Here is a 16,755-nt window from a genome sequence, read left to right as displayed (position 1 = left end):
TGATGCCGGTTAATGCATGCTTGCCAGGGCACTATACCTACGTTTCTATTGGCTAGTAGCTCCCTGGCCCCCCTTGCTGGCCTATCAGCAGCTCCGTACTAGTGTAGAGTCCATGGAGGCCACCCATCAGGCTGACTATCACACAGCCTTATTTTGGCCCATTACCCCGGAGTGTGCAGCTAATGATGGCTATTAACCCACCCAGTGTCAACGCCAATCGGGGCTCGTTTGAGTCGCCTGCTGCCAGTTTAGACCAGTCACACCCACGCCTTTCTCCAGTAACACACAAACATGCACACACGCACAGAGGGACAGAGAGACACACATTCAGCAGTCCATAATTCTCAAGGGTATGGTTGGTAAATACGTCGTTTAAGAAAAGGGCAGGGATTTCAGGAGGTCGATCTTTGAGCACGGTCGACGGCGGAACGCGGCTTAGAATCCCAAACTGTTCACTTTAACTTTCTACTGGCGGCTCAACATTGTGCAATAATGTATCATGACCAGCAAGGGATGACAGACTGTGCCAGCTCAGGGTCACACACACACACACACACACACACACACACACACACACACACACACACACACACACACACACACACACACACACACACACACACACACACACACAATCCACTCTTAGGGACAATTGAGTTAAAAATGACTCGCATGCCTTGAAAACATCAGCAGCCTATCTTTACTTTTTGCCAATTGTTGCCACTTCCGTGGGGGAAATATTTAGATGCTAATGCTTGTTGCTAATCAGTTTGTTTATATTTTCATACTGAGTTTACATATTGAGTGTTATAGGGAGTTTGTGTACGGTTTTCTATATGCAGGGTCCATCTTGCTGAAGCTGTACAGAGTGCAACGCCAAACAAGGACCCCTGTATAAGCAGAAAGACACGTGCTAACACACACACACACACACACACACACACACACACACACACACACACACACACACAGTGTTGGCCATTCCATGCTGCTATCTTTGTCTCTAGGAGGAATAAATAAACAATTGATCGAAAACAATGGGTGGTGCTGCCGTGCGAAATGGCCACACTCACGCTTTTCCTCAAAAACACTAACAAAGGGGACAATCCAACGTCAATCAGACATGTTGGTTTATGCGCAGGGGCTGTGAATTTATGTAATGTGCATTTGAGTGTATATTGAGTCTAATATTTACACATACCCTAACCCTATCTATTTATTGATTTATTTATGCATGTGCAACATTTGGTGAATGTAACGATTATGAAAAATGTCTCAATAACATGTTTGTGTTGTTCAGGGTGATAAAAAGTCAACACATGCTTAATAACTAATATTCCAAAAGCAACTATAACATTATTAAAGACATCCAGTAAGTTGGCTCATGCCTATTACATGCACTAAATATCTGCCATTTCCTCAAAATTATGTACAGGGAAAAAAACAGCAAACAGGGTAATGACAAAAAGGTGCTAAAAGGCAGTGAAACCATCAAATAATCATCACATCTACCATCATCTACCCAACAGCACTGCGTTTGTCTCCCTGGGGACTGCATTCCCCCCCCCCCCCCCCCCCTACTGACTCTGGCTCGGATTCATTCAGTCTCATCCTATGGTCTCCAGACTACATAGAGGAAATACTGTAACGCTGCTGACGCATAAAGATAAGCGTCGCTGGCCGCCAGTACGACCCCTCAGGATGGTATGTGTGTGTCTGTGCACATAACGTGCGCACGAAAGGCACCACCCCTCCGGCCAGCTGAATGCGACCAGGGTGACGTACACCCAGGATTCCACTCTCCGGCCTCCGCCTGTAATTCCGCACTGCTGGTGGACGACGCGCACGTGTGCGTGTAGTGCATCACGCAGACCCGACGTAACAGGGAATCTACTGTATATCGACACCGCCGCCCCCAATATGCACACACACGCGCGACGCCCATTGTCTGACGTCCCGAAAATGACAATGCAGATGACCTGCTATATTTAGCCGATATTTATACCTGCTGTTGTTAGCTACGGAGGTCGAGCGAAGCTCTTGTTTATGCCAGCCATTGTTGTCCCATAAACAGCTCATAAACAAACACAACTCCCTGTGTCGTCTCTCGCGTTTATGGGGGAGTGTGTATGGAGCTTGGCGGTGTTGTGTCTACGATGGAGCACAACCAATGGTTATTTCAAGAGTCTTCGGAGAAGGCCTGCTGCACCTTCACTATTTGGTGACGGTGGGTGCGACCCCAAACTATTCTCCGGCTCTTTCCTTCCCTCCCTCTTTTGTTTTCGCAGGACACACTTAGTGGATCAGACACACCGGATACAGGCAGACGATGCAGCGGAGGATAAAGGCGCCCTCTGTGTCTGTCTGTCCGTTGTGCCTGTCTGTCTGTTTGAAGCCAGGTTGTCTGTCTGTGTCTGGTCCACCTATTGTGTAAAATCACGTATTTGGTTGGAGGATGAAAGGGAGCAGCGTTCCTCTTCACACAACTTTTAGACTAAATTATAATTAGAAGTTAGCATATATATATATTTTTTTACAATTATCTGATGTTAATCTATCTATTTCAAAATGTGTTCAAATGGTGGTTGTTGCCAAACAAATTAAAGTAATAATTCCTCCTTCCCACCTTTGGGCTTAGTCTGTGATGTACCAGAAAATAAAATGTAACAAAATATGTATGCATGGAAATGCTAACCATTATTGATATTCCAATGTTATGTTATATCCAGGGATGGGCATTATTTCTTATACATGTATTTAAAATCCGTATTTCAAATACAAAATACTATTTTTTAATTTGTATTTTATTGAGATGATGAAAATGCCTTCGTATTTTGTGTCAAAATACTTCAGTGTTGGGTATTTTTGTATTTTCGAAATACTGTAAAATATTTTGTGTCAAACTGTTGGCAATTGATCGATTGCAGAGCCAGTCACCGTGCTATTAAGCAGAATTAATTACGACCTTATTTGCAGCAAAGCTTGAAGAACTGCATGGCAACAACCTCCGTTTCTGCTCACACCTTCTGCATATAGTGGATGGTTTCCGGCGCAGATTTGGTGCCTTTCTAGAACTTCGACCAGAAGTGAATGAAGCGATCCTGGTGAGTGTGACCCATCCGTACTTTAAGATGCGCCGGCTGCTGCCACAAATGGCAAGTAAAAAAAAAGAAGAATCCAAGAACTGATGCTTCAGGCTGCAACAGATCCTCAGTTGCGTTTGAAGCCTCACGGAGAGTGAGGCTTCAAACGCAACTGCTACGGTAGAGGAAGAGGATGACTTCTTCATCTTCGCAGAAGACGTGGAGGTTTTTCCCAGAAGCCAACTCACAGCAAGGCTGAGCTAGAGTCACTGCATGTTTTAGAGGACCAAAGGAAGGACTTGCTTTCCTTGGACCAGTCAAAACCCCTTTTTGTAAGGTTCAATACCATCATTCCGTCTTCTGCTCCAGTAGAGCGTTTATTTTCCTTTGCTGGACTGATTAACAGGCCCCATAGGCGTTGTCTGAATGCAATACTGTTTGAGAAGTTGGTTTCGCTTAAAGGCATCCCCTGAGGAGACACCGTGGCTAAGGTTACACATACTCCTTTGTTCACACAAGGACAGCACAAGGACTTGAGTTCGCAAGCTTTGATAGCACACTTGAGTTTGCTATTTTCCTTTCTTTTTTCTGTTCTACAGTTTTTTTCTCGACTTTAAATTTGTCTGTGTTCTCTGACCTGTGAAATTTTTCAGTGCCATGGTGACTTAATAATTTCCTACCTCAAAACAAGGACATTTCCAACCTCTTGCACATTCCAAATAAGAAATGATTAATAATGTCATAATTATTGGCTTCTAATTGGCCTAACTGATTGGATGGTATTAATGTGACAACCAGATTTTTTTTATTTTTCACATTTTTTTAAAATTTAGATTGATAGAGGTTGTGCACACACCAGTTTCAGGTGTATGCAAAATTATTCAACTGTGATGCAACTCACCATACGTTTGGTAGTGATGGTGTTAAATAACTGATTATTATAGGTTAAAATGCTACCTAGTTTAAATTTCTAAATAAATTATCCATTTGGATTGTTTGTCTTTTAGTTATTCTCACTGATTCATAGTGGGCAATTTATTACACCAAGAGAGTAAATATGGAAGGGAGTTGAGTTACCGAACATTTCTCAGGGCAGAGGTTTATATTGGGATGTTTCCAGCATGAGGGGTCAGCATATCTAATCTGTTGACTGTTTATGGAAGGAGTCTCTTACTTTCAGATGTTTTTCCAGGTAGTGTACAAGTGAAGGGATCGATGAAAAAGGCTATTAAAGAAAGGTTGTTTAAAAAACTGCCTTGGGGAAATAAGTATTTTTTAGCATTTTGAAAATAAAAAAATACAGTATTTTATTTTGATACATTTTTTGGCTGCTGTTTTGTAGCTTATTTTGATACATTTTTAAGGTTGGTATTTTGCATTTTATTTGGAAATACATTTTGATGTAGGCTATTTGTGCCCATCCCTGGTTATATCATATCACCTTCTAGAATGGTACACAAAATATGTGGTTTAATTGTAGGTGATAAAAAAACTCCCACTACACCCCTGACTGTGTCAATGCATCCGTGTATCTTGCATTCAGGCAAACATGGTCATGCTATTTCCATTAATTTCTTCACGATCATCAATCTGTCATCTGAGGGCACTCTGGCATAACGTAGTGAGGAACACGGTCCATATTCACATCACTGAAGTTCAACATTCAATCAGCAACAACAATAGTAGGAAGACCGACCGGAGGAAGGCTCACAATCAGTTATTGTTACCAAGCAGAAGGCCTTTATATAGACGCTTTCAAAGGTGTACAGAAAACATGTGCATATAGCCATTCTTGCCTGGACTCATGAGCCGGGGTTTGGTGTTTAGAGAACCCTTTCAAAGAATATAACTCATTCTCATGTCAAGAAGTCTCCATTTTCATGATTATGGTTATTTTCCCCCTTCCCAGGGCCGATTCAGATTCAGATCCAGAGGAACTTTCATATCCTTTACGGGTCATTCTTGAGCAGCAAGCACTCATAACACGACCATAAATAACTCCTATGTAGTCCGAGCTAAACAATGAAAATGCCACGGTAAGCTTCTTACTGTCAGTATAAATCAGAGCGATTTATACTGACAGTACATTAAAGCTGAATGAGTTGTCTGTTTATTGTACTTAGGAGATCGTGTTTAGTACCATTTCATGAGTGATTGGCAAGATGTACAAACACACACGGAGGTTACCGGCAATGTGTTCTCAATTATCCCCCGAGGATGTTTTAACCCAAACACACGCAGCCTCTTATTTAGTGTTTAAGACATGTGTTTGTTGTTTCGGTGAAAGATCTTGTCTTTTAGGAACAAAAATAAAACAATGAAAAAGAAGGCGATAACCAGATTTGAATGAATGAAATATGTAATGTTCACATGTATCATTGATATACAATAAGATATCCCAGTGTTCTGTAGGGCATTGTACCATCATATGTTGTTTATTATCTTACAGCCTACATTTATTGTATCCATATGGTATCCAAGACAATACCTAGGCACAATCAACCCTGAAAGCACTGGCTATTTATTTATCTTTTTGGCTATTATCTGAGTGTATAGTCCAGAACAAGGTGGCAAGGCTCACAGGTATTAGTCATTTGTTTACATATTTATATATGTCACTTCTTACTTTCAACTCGCATTTGGCTTTGACCGAGTGTGAACGTTACCAGAGTAAATGTTCCATGAGAGCCAGTCACAGTCTGTGGCTCTGACCGTCTATCTGCCTGCATGTCAAGTAGATTGAGGTGGCTACGTGACTGATGTTGTGTCTCGGGCCTATTCAGGGACTGTTGCTGCTTATTTTATTTGGCCCCTTTTTGGACCTCCCTGACAGTAGTGACATCCCCTCCTCCCCCTCCATCCTTTTCGGTAATTATGGAGATGAATCACAGAAGCACACGCACGCACACACACATATCCAAATCGGATCCAATGACGCAAGATGTAGTAGAAGTGCGTCCTTCAATTCGAGCCAACACAAATTGACCATTGGCATTTACATTATACGTCATAACAAACTTCTGTAGTACTGAGACTAGACGATTGCTTCTCAAGATTTATTCCTTGTTAATAAAGGAAGTTATTTCTTGCCCTCTGGGGGGCTAGGGTCAGGGGGAAGTCATGTCTTGTTAAGGCCTATGAGACTGTACCTGTGATTAAGGGCTATGCAAATAAAGTTGAATTGAATTGAATTATTGCACACATTTCAGACTAATAATCAATCAATACAAATGTCGATAACTAGTCGTTAAATGCGACCCAAATCCTAAACAGAGGTTAATACATTCGGATGATCTGGTGGTTCTGAATCCATCTCTTCCAACAGCCATAACAAGGTGGTCGAGGTGGGGGTGACAGGGGGTGGCGTTCCTAATCTGGAAACCGATGTCTGCCGGAGTAAAGAGGTGAGGAATGACGCATTTCTCAGAAGTGCAGCACCTCTCGGCCGCCTGTCAGCCTACTGTACGTGACCGGCCTGGCTCTCTGCGAGGGCCAGTGGAGGACTGCATGGCAGCCGATAACGCTAATAAGCTTCCCGTCATTACTGCTAATTGCCCCGTGGCCCGGAACTCCGCAGACACCCCTGGGTGGGGCGGGAATGCGTGCGCGTTGGGTGCACGCAGTTCTGTCTACCGGTGGGCGGACGGCGGGCCGAGATCACTGTGCAAATAAAAGTCCCTCTGGGTATTGCGTTTATATCTGCCCATTGTGTCATATGCCACAGACGAAGAGTATGCTTATGTGGTATATGACTACAATGGGATTAATCAGGACTGCATATTCATATTCATTCATATTCTAGTACCTGCTGTCACTGGTATGAGCTAACGAAGGCATTAACTACTTCAATATATCAACAACAAGTCATTTTAATACATTTAGTCTGAGATTCACACATCACCTACCCTACTGACACACATCCGTCAGTGGTTGGGTCATTTCTATGAGACGCACCAACCGACATCAACTAGAACAAACCTTTTGATCAAACTTATTTGTTCAATTGCAAAGTTGACCACTATAACTACGCCCTGAAGCCACATAGACACAAGGCTCAGTGACAGAACGACCGGAATCACCACCTGCTACATTTACATTTACATTTAGGGCATTTAGCAGACGCTTTTATCCAAAGCGACTTACAATAAGTGCATTTGTTACAATAAGTACATTTGTCATAAGAAGTGAAACAATATATCGCTGTCGGTACAGTAAAGATGTTCATAGAACCAAGTGCAAGTATTACAATCGCTAAGCTAACCCATTCCCCGTGTAAAGCAGCGATAGCAGCTACTGTAGATGCTACACAATTAAGTACCTTGAACCTGCTATTCACCAAAGAATGTAATCTGTGGGTGAAGAAAGTGTGTGCAGTGTATGTGTGTGTTCGTGTGTGTTTGTGTGTACGTGTGTGTGTGTCACGTGCATGTGGCCATGTATGTAAATGTGTGTGTGTGTGTGTGTGTGTGTGTGCGTGTACCTGTGTGTTTGTGCAAGTGCACGTCCATGCTTGTGTGTGTGTGTGTGTGTGTGTGCGTGTAGCTGTGTGTTTGTGCAAGTGCACATCCATGCTTGTCTGTGTGTGTGTGTGTGTGTGTGTGTGTGTGTGTGTGTGTGTGAGGGGATCAAAGTAAGGAGAGCCATTCTGTGGGCCAGCCCAACGCAGGCCCACAGGGTCCCAGGCAACGAAGTGGGTGTCCCGGGGACGGCACCACACTGTCTGCTATTACGCACACACGCGCACACACACACACACACACACACACACACTCCCACTTCCACGTGCAAAAGGTCACTGTGTAATTGATGCAGTGTCAGAACTCATGAGAGAGGGAGGAGAGACATGGTTGAACTGCATCCTAACACACACATTTAAACCCACATACCCTGAAACAGACACACACGCGCACACACACGCACACACACACACACACACACCCTTTCCTAAACACACTCAAACAGGCACACACATACAAATTAGTATTCATTTAAATGGATTTGTATTTAATTGGTTATATTATTTTAACTGATCACACCTTTTGATTCAGCATTTAATTTGAAAGTGATGTTTGGCTTTGCAGCACAGTAATACAATACTTACAGTTCACCACACCTTAGGCATAATCAGGGCAATAATTTTCATACCCAACATTAAAAAAGGAATAGTACAAAAGACGATGGTGGAGTGCAATGCAGGTCAACTGGTAGCAATGGCAGTTGAGGACTGGGAGTTGAATTCCCACTGGTAGAGCAAGGCTGCCAAGGTCAATGATTCTCACTGGGGCAAACCTTGCTATGACTGTATGCCTCAGTGTAAGAGACTTGGCTGAAGTCTCATATTCTCTACAAGTAGGCTACATACCCCAATCATGTTAAAGAATATGTATTAATACATGTATTAAAGTAAACACAAGGATTATATTTCATGAATTAGAACATTTTCCTGCCTAATCTGTACTGTCCACCCCATCAATGTTGCAACTGTTGGGTCAGCAGCAAATAACCTGCCTCTCCCAACACAACACTGCACTCATCAGGCAGCGGCTCTCATTCCACATACAGATATTTGGGTTCTTGGATTTGATTATAGCATTTCTACATCATTCAATGGTGAATACATTGTGATTTGCTACCATCAAGTTTATTAAGTACCTCTTACATAAAATACCTTTAAGATCCATCACAAACACACACACATACATTTATATCTTTGTGCTTTCACTGTAAACCTTAAGCAAATTGTGTAAGAATATGTTTACAGGTATCACTACATTAATATACTTTTTGAGCATAAAAGATGTACTTCTATTTCGCTATAAAATATATTTAACATAAATGTATCGTCTCAGACATTGAAAGAGGCCATTTTGGTAGATCAGCATTTGGTAGTTTCGTACATCTGCCAAAGCAATTCAAACTTTAGCTAACATATTTGACTGGTTACAGGCTAGTTAAAAGAAATCACATAATTCTTGATGAGGGGAGCTATTTTTATGTTAGACAAACCTGCCAGGAACATTTCATAGAGATTCAGGTAACATAAACTTTATTTTATGTTTCTCTGACTCCCATACATTTTCAGTTTCTTAGGCGTAGACATGAAGGAGGTGGGCGTGAACAAGCCTCAGTCAGTCAGAGCCAGACTGAACCAAAATCCAAATGTGTAGCCTGCCTGATAATGAAACAATAACATGTTTGAAAAATATATATATAATGCCAATCAATAATATTTGTATTAATATGATGATACAATACATTCATTGTTATTTCTATGTGAGGTAAAAAAGGGCAGTCGGAAAATTATAAAGCCTACTTAATCTGACCAAACTCGAATGAATCATACAATTTCTAAATAATTTTTTTTTTATATCCAACCCAACAACCATCACAGATAAGTATACCATATATGAGGGAGCTACGACAGAAAAATACAAAATGAAAGCACAGTAGTAGACCTGAATTGATTAAAGCTGTTTTCTCATGATTTAGCTGAACAAAGAACTATGGCTCATTTGTCACGTATTGTTAATTCCTATTCACTATTAAGGGCTCAAGTTCTGTTTAGTCTTCTTTTTCAAACTGTTGATCCAAAACCTCTGGAGAAGAAAAGCAGTTGGATCTCTTTATGTGCGCCATGGATTTAACTACACCAAGGAAAACAAAGGTTCTCTCCTTCCATTTCTTCACTGATGCATGCTGAGAACTTGAGATCCTCCTCTGGGCTGAAATGGTTTTTCCAGTCTCCACAAATGCCTGAGTTACACAAACACACACATGCAAACAAGAACACACACATACACACACACACACATGCGTGCGTGCACAGACACACACACACACACACACACACACAAACACACACACACACACACACACACACACACACACACACACACACACACACACAGGTTTTAAAGGGGAAATAAAATTGTAAAAGAACATATTTTAGATGAAAAGTGATGTAGTGGGTTACAAAGCAGCATTGATCCTGGTCTAAATCTCATGAACAAAGTTCTTAAAACTTAGGATACAATGTAAGTATGGACTCAGACTGTATCTATCTGTACCTCTATGGGTTAAACGTAATCTATTGCACAAGTTACCTGTTACGCAATCCGTTTTTGGCTACATTCGAACAATCACAATCAATTCTGGCTACACCCTGACTATGGTTGCAAACAACCTACCTATTTGTTGGAATAACAAAACAAATACACATATTCTGTAAGTTTTATCCACCAAGGTGTAGCAGTACCAATTGGTTTGAGTAAAGTATATTTACATTTACATTTAGGGCATTTAGCAGACGCTTTTATCCAAAGCGACTTACAATAAGTACTTGTACAAAAGTACAAAAAGAACATACCTTTTCTGAGAAATTGAGACTTGCTAGGGTCCATGAACTCCTTTGGGACCAGTGAGTAATTGGACATGCAGTTTTTGCTCATGTTTTTGAAACAGCAATGATCGGCTATCCCAAGCAAGGTCTCTTCGCTGAGGACGTTCCCGAGGAAAGTTGAAAATTCCCCCAGAATTCCAGGTAAATTCTGTGGTGACACACACAGGAAAGCACAGGGAGCGGCGGAGCCAGCCGTCAATTAGAATCGCCCACGGTATCAGAAGTGGTTGTTGTAAGACAACACTGAATGTGACATGGAGTATGTGGCTCCATCCCTCAGGAAATATAGCATTCTACAATGTTAGAACAACACACGTAATAAGACGTGTGAACAAAAAACAATGGGTGTTTCAAAGTTCGAGAATGCATTTATACAGCAAGAGGAAAATCTGTTCAAGTTAACTTTTTTAACAGGCGCCATAACCGGCCATGACCTATCCAAGATATTTCGAAACAGCTGTCAGCTATCATTTCAAAACATAAAAACTTGTTATCTAAAGATCTACTCTTTTGGCCAGATGCAGTTTGGTCCACCCCCTCGTTTTTGCAGGAAATTACACACACGTACACTTAGGTTTTATAACTCCACACTGCAGATAATTTATCTTTTGATAACGAGAGCCTATTTTCAGGGTTCGGCAGATCCCAATAAGACAAATTGGCTGCCGGTAGTGCTGTATTACCTCCACCATGGCTTCATACGTGGTGTACAGTATTCTGTCTCCCAGATCTGTATGTTTCCAGCTCTTGATGTGGTCCGTCCATTTTCCAAACATAACTAGAAACAAGACAGAGGTCACTGGTTACCTTGGATTCCCTTCTTGGGTACAGGACTCCTGTCTCCCTCTCCCCCCCCCCCCCTGTCTCCCTCCCCCACGTCTCCCTCTCCCCCCCGTCTCCCTCCCCCCCTGTCTCCCTCACCCCCTCTGATATGGTTTGGAGGTTTTAAACCTGAAAAATATTGTGCTGAAGATATGTTTTGATTTTCTCAAATAACACATACGTATACAAATATGAAAATATATTTCTTTGCCAGTCTTACACGTATCTCTGACCCACTGATATCTCAATTATGTACCCGCTGACCTTGGCCTGTGAGAAACTTGTCCATGAACTCCTGGAAGTTCCCGGGATCATCAAGGAAAGTGGCCATCTTGTGGAAGTGGAACGATGACACCATTGCGTCTTTGGGGTTCCGTGCCACGTAGATGACCTTCAACAAAAAACATAACAAATGGGCTATTACAATAGGCTAAGAATATGGAATGATACGTTTGTGTTTTCTATCTTGTAAATATAGGATTTGTGTGAAAAAACACTGTGCAGTGCTAGTGTGTTATTTTGTTATACACACTGTTGCACATTGTGGCTTACAGTGTAGCCACACTGACACACAACTCCAACAGTTGTTACCTAACAACTGCTTTTTTAATACTTCCTGTTAAAAAGCAGATCTACAAAACATTTTGTTTTATGAAAACAATGTAAAAACAAAAAGAACAATGACCACTGACTATATACTATACTATTCATATTTTTTTGTATCATACATCTTTTTGAATTCTAACTGAGTCGCACATATTATTGAATGATTATTTATTTAATCTTTATTTAACCAGGAAAGTCCCATTGTGATTAAAAAACTATTTTTCCAGGGAGTCCAGACCAAGAGGCAGCAAAAAAACAACACTTTTTATTTTTTTTAAATAATTGCAATCTCGTCCATCTTTTACAATTGTGTAACAAGTGCAAGCATATATATTGCATCAGTTCTTACCTGTCAAGTAAAGAGCCTGATGCCCCTGAATGGCACTGTGTATGTATATATGTGTATGTGTATACCTATATATATATGCATTTATATGTACTTCAATCAAACCTCTAATACATTGTTTACACATCTACAGACACTTCATTCACCTTGGCTTTGGAGCTGCTAAGAGAGCTGGGCATAAGGTTGTAAGGAAGGTGAGAGACCATCACCCGCGGAGACTTTAATTTGTCCAAAACCATGGCCAATCTCGTCTCCTCAAACCAGGGAACCCTATCCCAGTTGGGAATGGTCGTGACTGGTGTCAGGTCCCCCCCATTCAGCAGCAATGGAATTATCTCCTGCATCCACGTTGTGCCTTCAGGTTTGAATCAAAAGGAATGCACCAATATTTACCTTTCCATACATTACTCATCAATCAGCTTTACAAAATAACAAGCTTGAAGGGAAAATAAAGCAATCAAAGCTATACACCATGTGTCTTGATTTATGCAAACAGAATTTGGCTATGCCTGGCAGCCTGACATTCCTATACTCCTCGGAGGCAGAGGCGGGCCGTACTATTGGAGCCCCGGGCCCCGTAGAAGGCCTTTTGGGGCCCCCAAACTGCCCTCCCCGTATTTTTTGTTTTTATAAAAATCTATTCACAATAGTAGCATCGGGATGTCTAATTACTTGTTATGTTTTGACGGTCTTTCCGTGGACACCCCCCTTCAGTCTGCACTACATGGACCATTCCAATGTAACGCGCATCACGATCATGGCGCGTACGCGGAAATTATGTAAAATTCTATAAGTAAATAGCGGTAAGGGAGAGAGAAGAGATAAATCGAGTGAGAAACGAAGCGAACGTATCAAAGCGGGTCACAGAAAAATAAGAAGAAAGATCAATGGCAGGAGTTCATTTCAAAGCTGCCAAAGCTGTCAAGCTTTTTTACAGGCACTGCGGTGCCAGCGGGACCGTCGGCGGAACAAGAGCAGCTGTCTACATCGTTTGCTCTCACCGGTAAGTCAAGTTTTGAGCGCGCGCGAGAGAGAGAGAGAGAGAGCGAGAGAGAGAGAGAGAGAGAGAGAGAGCGAGCGCACAGATGAGGACAAACTGAGGGAGAGGAGACAAAAGCTCACAGATGAGGACAAACTGAGAGAGAGGAGACAAAAGCTCACAGATGAGGACAAACAGACAGAGGGAGAGAAAGAGGAGAAAAAACAAGCTCAGAGACAGGAGAGGCAAAGAAACAGTGAGACTGAAAAGGGTAAATGATGACATCTTAGGTTACCAGTCAGTGTAATATGTGTCATCACCTGGAGCCCACAAACGCCAATGCTCAGAGGCATAAAACCTGTTTTTCTCTCCACAAAAGGCTACTCGTAGCTGCTTACATCGAGGTTTTTCCTCCCCTCTGCTTTCCAGCTATAGTCTAAATAACTCGGTACCCAGCCCTACATGATACCAGGCTACTTGCCAGATTTGGGGTAGGTGACGATCAAAACGTCATCGTCCTTGAATTCAAACTCCGCCGCAAATCTCAAACTGTCTTCCGTGTGCGTCTCTTTGGGCAGCAGCAGTCCATGATGAATGATGTACTTGTCTGAACACGTCGTCGCCATGTTGCCCTGCAGTTTTGAAGATAGAGGTGTGGAACAGTCTGCCGTCGTGAAAGTTTTGGTGATCACCTCCTGAAGTTTACATCCGAGCTGGACTATATGCTTCCCAGCCTCGTAGTGGGCGGAGCACGATGGACTATCCTCTGGTTCGGAGACTCAACAGACACTTCAGTTGATTCAATGTTAGGAATTCACTTAAGTTCGTATTTAGGTCCAAGGGGGCGAATAAGGTTTGAGCAAGTCAATATATTTTCTGTTGAAGCGTGTCTCACTGTTGATTCTGCTGATGCTCTATTACTGGGGCGTTTCTGTTTATTGTATTAATGTTTTACTACTAATGACTTTTTTTTATTGTATGTTTTATTACTGTTCTTATAATCCAGCAATTCAGTGTGGAAAAAATAGGGAACAATAAGTTGTAATGTTACTGGCCCCTCACATACCAAACTACACACACCAATTCCCAATGTTAAGAACTAGACCAGCTAAACCAGTACTATAAACTCATAAACCTTTACAAAGATCATTCATGGTTAAACCCACAAATACACACACCCTATTTAGTATTTATGTAATAATCTTTCCTTTGCTTGCCGTTTCTGTAACACATCTGGAAAAATAGGGTCAATGTATAAAACCATGTGTTTGTGTGTGGGTGGATTAAGTAACAGCCATGGTGCCTTTGTATTCCTTAAATAATGAGAGCTTTGTTTGAGTTGGAAATGGCCACAGCAGAGAGAAAGGCTGAGTGAGCACGCCAGGGTGAATGGAAGGGTGAGAGCAACTAATGAAAATGAATAAATGTCTATCTGCGGACAGAGATGGAACAAGAACCAGCCGCCACGGAGGCGAGCAGCGCATGCGTCTACCACCGCCACCTCAAGCCAACAAGGGCCCATCTCACAGAAAGCAGATGAACCAGACACTCTGATTATAGGAGACTCAACCGTTAAGGATATAACTGGTAAGAAGATCAAAACATGCTACTTCCCAGATGTGATGGTTAGTGATATCAACCAGAAACTAGCCACAACCATATTGGAAAACCCCAAAATCTCACAGATTATTGTGCATGCAGGACTTAATGATATTCGAAGAGAACAGTCAGAACATCTGAAGAGGCATTACACTGATCTATTGGATACACTGGACAAAATACACATGTCATTCATCAGTGGACCCATACCAGCAGTTGACAGGGGAATAAACAGATTCAGTCGTCTACTTGCACTGAATACATGGCTTTCCAGAGTCTGCAATGAAAGAGGAAGGGGCTTTATTGACAATTTCAATTTATTCTGGGGGCGCAAATATCTTTTCAGAGCAGATGGCCTACAACAGGTTAGGCTCAAAACTGTTAAGGGACAATCTTCTCTTCTCGCTCTCCCACAAATCTCCATGGCCTGACGCACAGGCCACAGTCAGAGCTCAGGTTGAGAAGAAGCGAGACTACAGCCTCCCCCACACATGTACTCTGCCACTATCTGACACACAGATAGCAGACAGCCAACAGATCTTGAAGAGAGACAACAGCCCGCCTGACGCCGTCGGCACCGTGCCTACCCCCATCGCTGATGCTGGCTTGGCGAGGAACGGCCACCCCCCTCCTCTACACTCCCCCATCGACGATGACCTCCAGCCTCATCTCTCCCATAGCCACTCTCCTCCCTTTGCGATTTTCCAGCTGAATTTAAAACACTGGAATATGTTGGCATCAAACTTGCATCTGTGTCAATGATAGCATCGCCACGTCATGGCACATGGCAACTTTTGCATTCCTGCTGTAATCACTAAGAGAGTAAACAAAGGGAAACTTAGACATACTGCTAACCTCAAAAATCTCATACCTATTGCCTCCAAACCAAAAACAACCTTAAAGCCTATTAACAACACCATCAGGATGGGTCTACTTAATGTTAGGTCTCTTGATAACAAATCATTTTTAGTTAATGATTTTATTACCACTTCTAAACTGGATTTTATGTTTTTAACTGAAACATGGCTGGAACAAAATAACCTTGAGTGCAACTGTTCTGATAGAGGCAGCTCCTCCCAACTATAACTTTTTTGATGCATGTAGATCTGGAAAAAGAGGTGGAGGGGTTGCTGCTGTATTTAAAAATGTATTCCAGGAGAATTCATTATATACAGGCCACCCACATTGTACTGTCCTCGCTGAGGTGTACTAACTCCAACTAGACAGTAAGCTAAACTCTCTTCCAATCATGAACATGAAGAATGCCGTAGATTCCTTTTAGTAGATTTATTTTCAATCTTCACATTGTACTGACCCAATAGGTGAAAGAGAGTGAAACTAGAAAACAAACAGCAAACATATTGCATTTAGTTAAAACGATCTAGTTTCCATAACAGCACTTTTAGCATAGTCATTACATATTCAGCTTACTGCTAACATCTCCTGAAGCTATATTAACATCCTCAGGTTCAAATTAGCTTCCATAGTTTTTAACATTGTCACTTCGATTTTAGCTTGATAACTTTTTGCATCATTCGTTTTTACATCATGAACTGAATACTATTAATGAATTAAGTAAGTTTCAACAAAGGTGAGATACATACAAGTGATGCCTCTGCTGGGAAACAACATATAAGAAGTGATTTCTGCCGTCTGCACTTTTAAAGAACCTGCTGCTTCTAGTGTTTTCCACATTCTAAACGTGAATCTAGACATTTCCTGCCTACTTCCTGTACAGCTGAAAGATACAAATGTCAAAATAAAAGTCTGGAAGAAACTGAAACTTACAAACGAAAAGTATCATAATTTAAATGAAAAGCCTGAAGGGCAGAACACTCCCCGCCTGACCTATAAGGTCACTATAAACCTTTACATGTCTCTGTCTCTTAAACTTCAGTCTTTTGGCAGAAGAAGAACTACT

At 41.8% G+C, this 16,755-nt stretch overlaps 1 protein-coding gene across 2 annotated transcripts; it reads right to left on the bottom strand.

Moving 5' to 3' along the window:
* Positions 1–8,702: 8,702 nt before the first annotated feature.
* On the bottom strand, positions 8,703–14,151 carry sult2st3 (sulfotransferase family 2, cytosolic sulfotransferase 3). 2 transcript variants are annotated; one of them, XM_079748609.1, is made up of 6 exons: positions 13,717–14,151; positions 12,403–12,611; positions 11,569–11,695; positions 11,166–11,260; positions 10,450–10,630; positions 8,703–9,836 (listed from the first exon to the last, which is right to left on the bottom strand). In XM_079748609.1, the coding sequence occupies exons 1-6, from the start codon at positions 13,859–13,861 to the stop codon at positions 9,724–9,726; spliced, it is 870 nt and encodes a 289-aa protein (XP_079604735.1). In that variant the 5' UTR covers positions 13,862–14,151; the 3' UTR covers positions 8,703–9,723. The 2 variants fall into 2 exon arrangements, with proteins under 2 accessions (XP_079604735.1, XP_079604736.1); XM_079748610.1 differs by lacking the exon at positions 13,717–14,151 and adding an exon at positions 13,556–13,647.
* Positions 14,152–16,755: the final 2,604 nt, after the last annotated feature.

The sequence above is a fragment of the Pollachius pollachius genome (assembly GCF_949987615.1).
Source record: "Pollachius pollachius genome assembly, chromosome: 1".
Taxonomy (NCBI): domain Eukaryota; kingdom Metazoa; phylum Chordata; class Actinopteri; order Gadiformes; family Gadidae; genus Pollachius; species Pollachius pollachius.
Note: the sequence above shows the minus strand (reverse complement) of the source record. Positions and strands in the feature narration are given on the sequence as shown.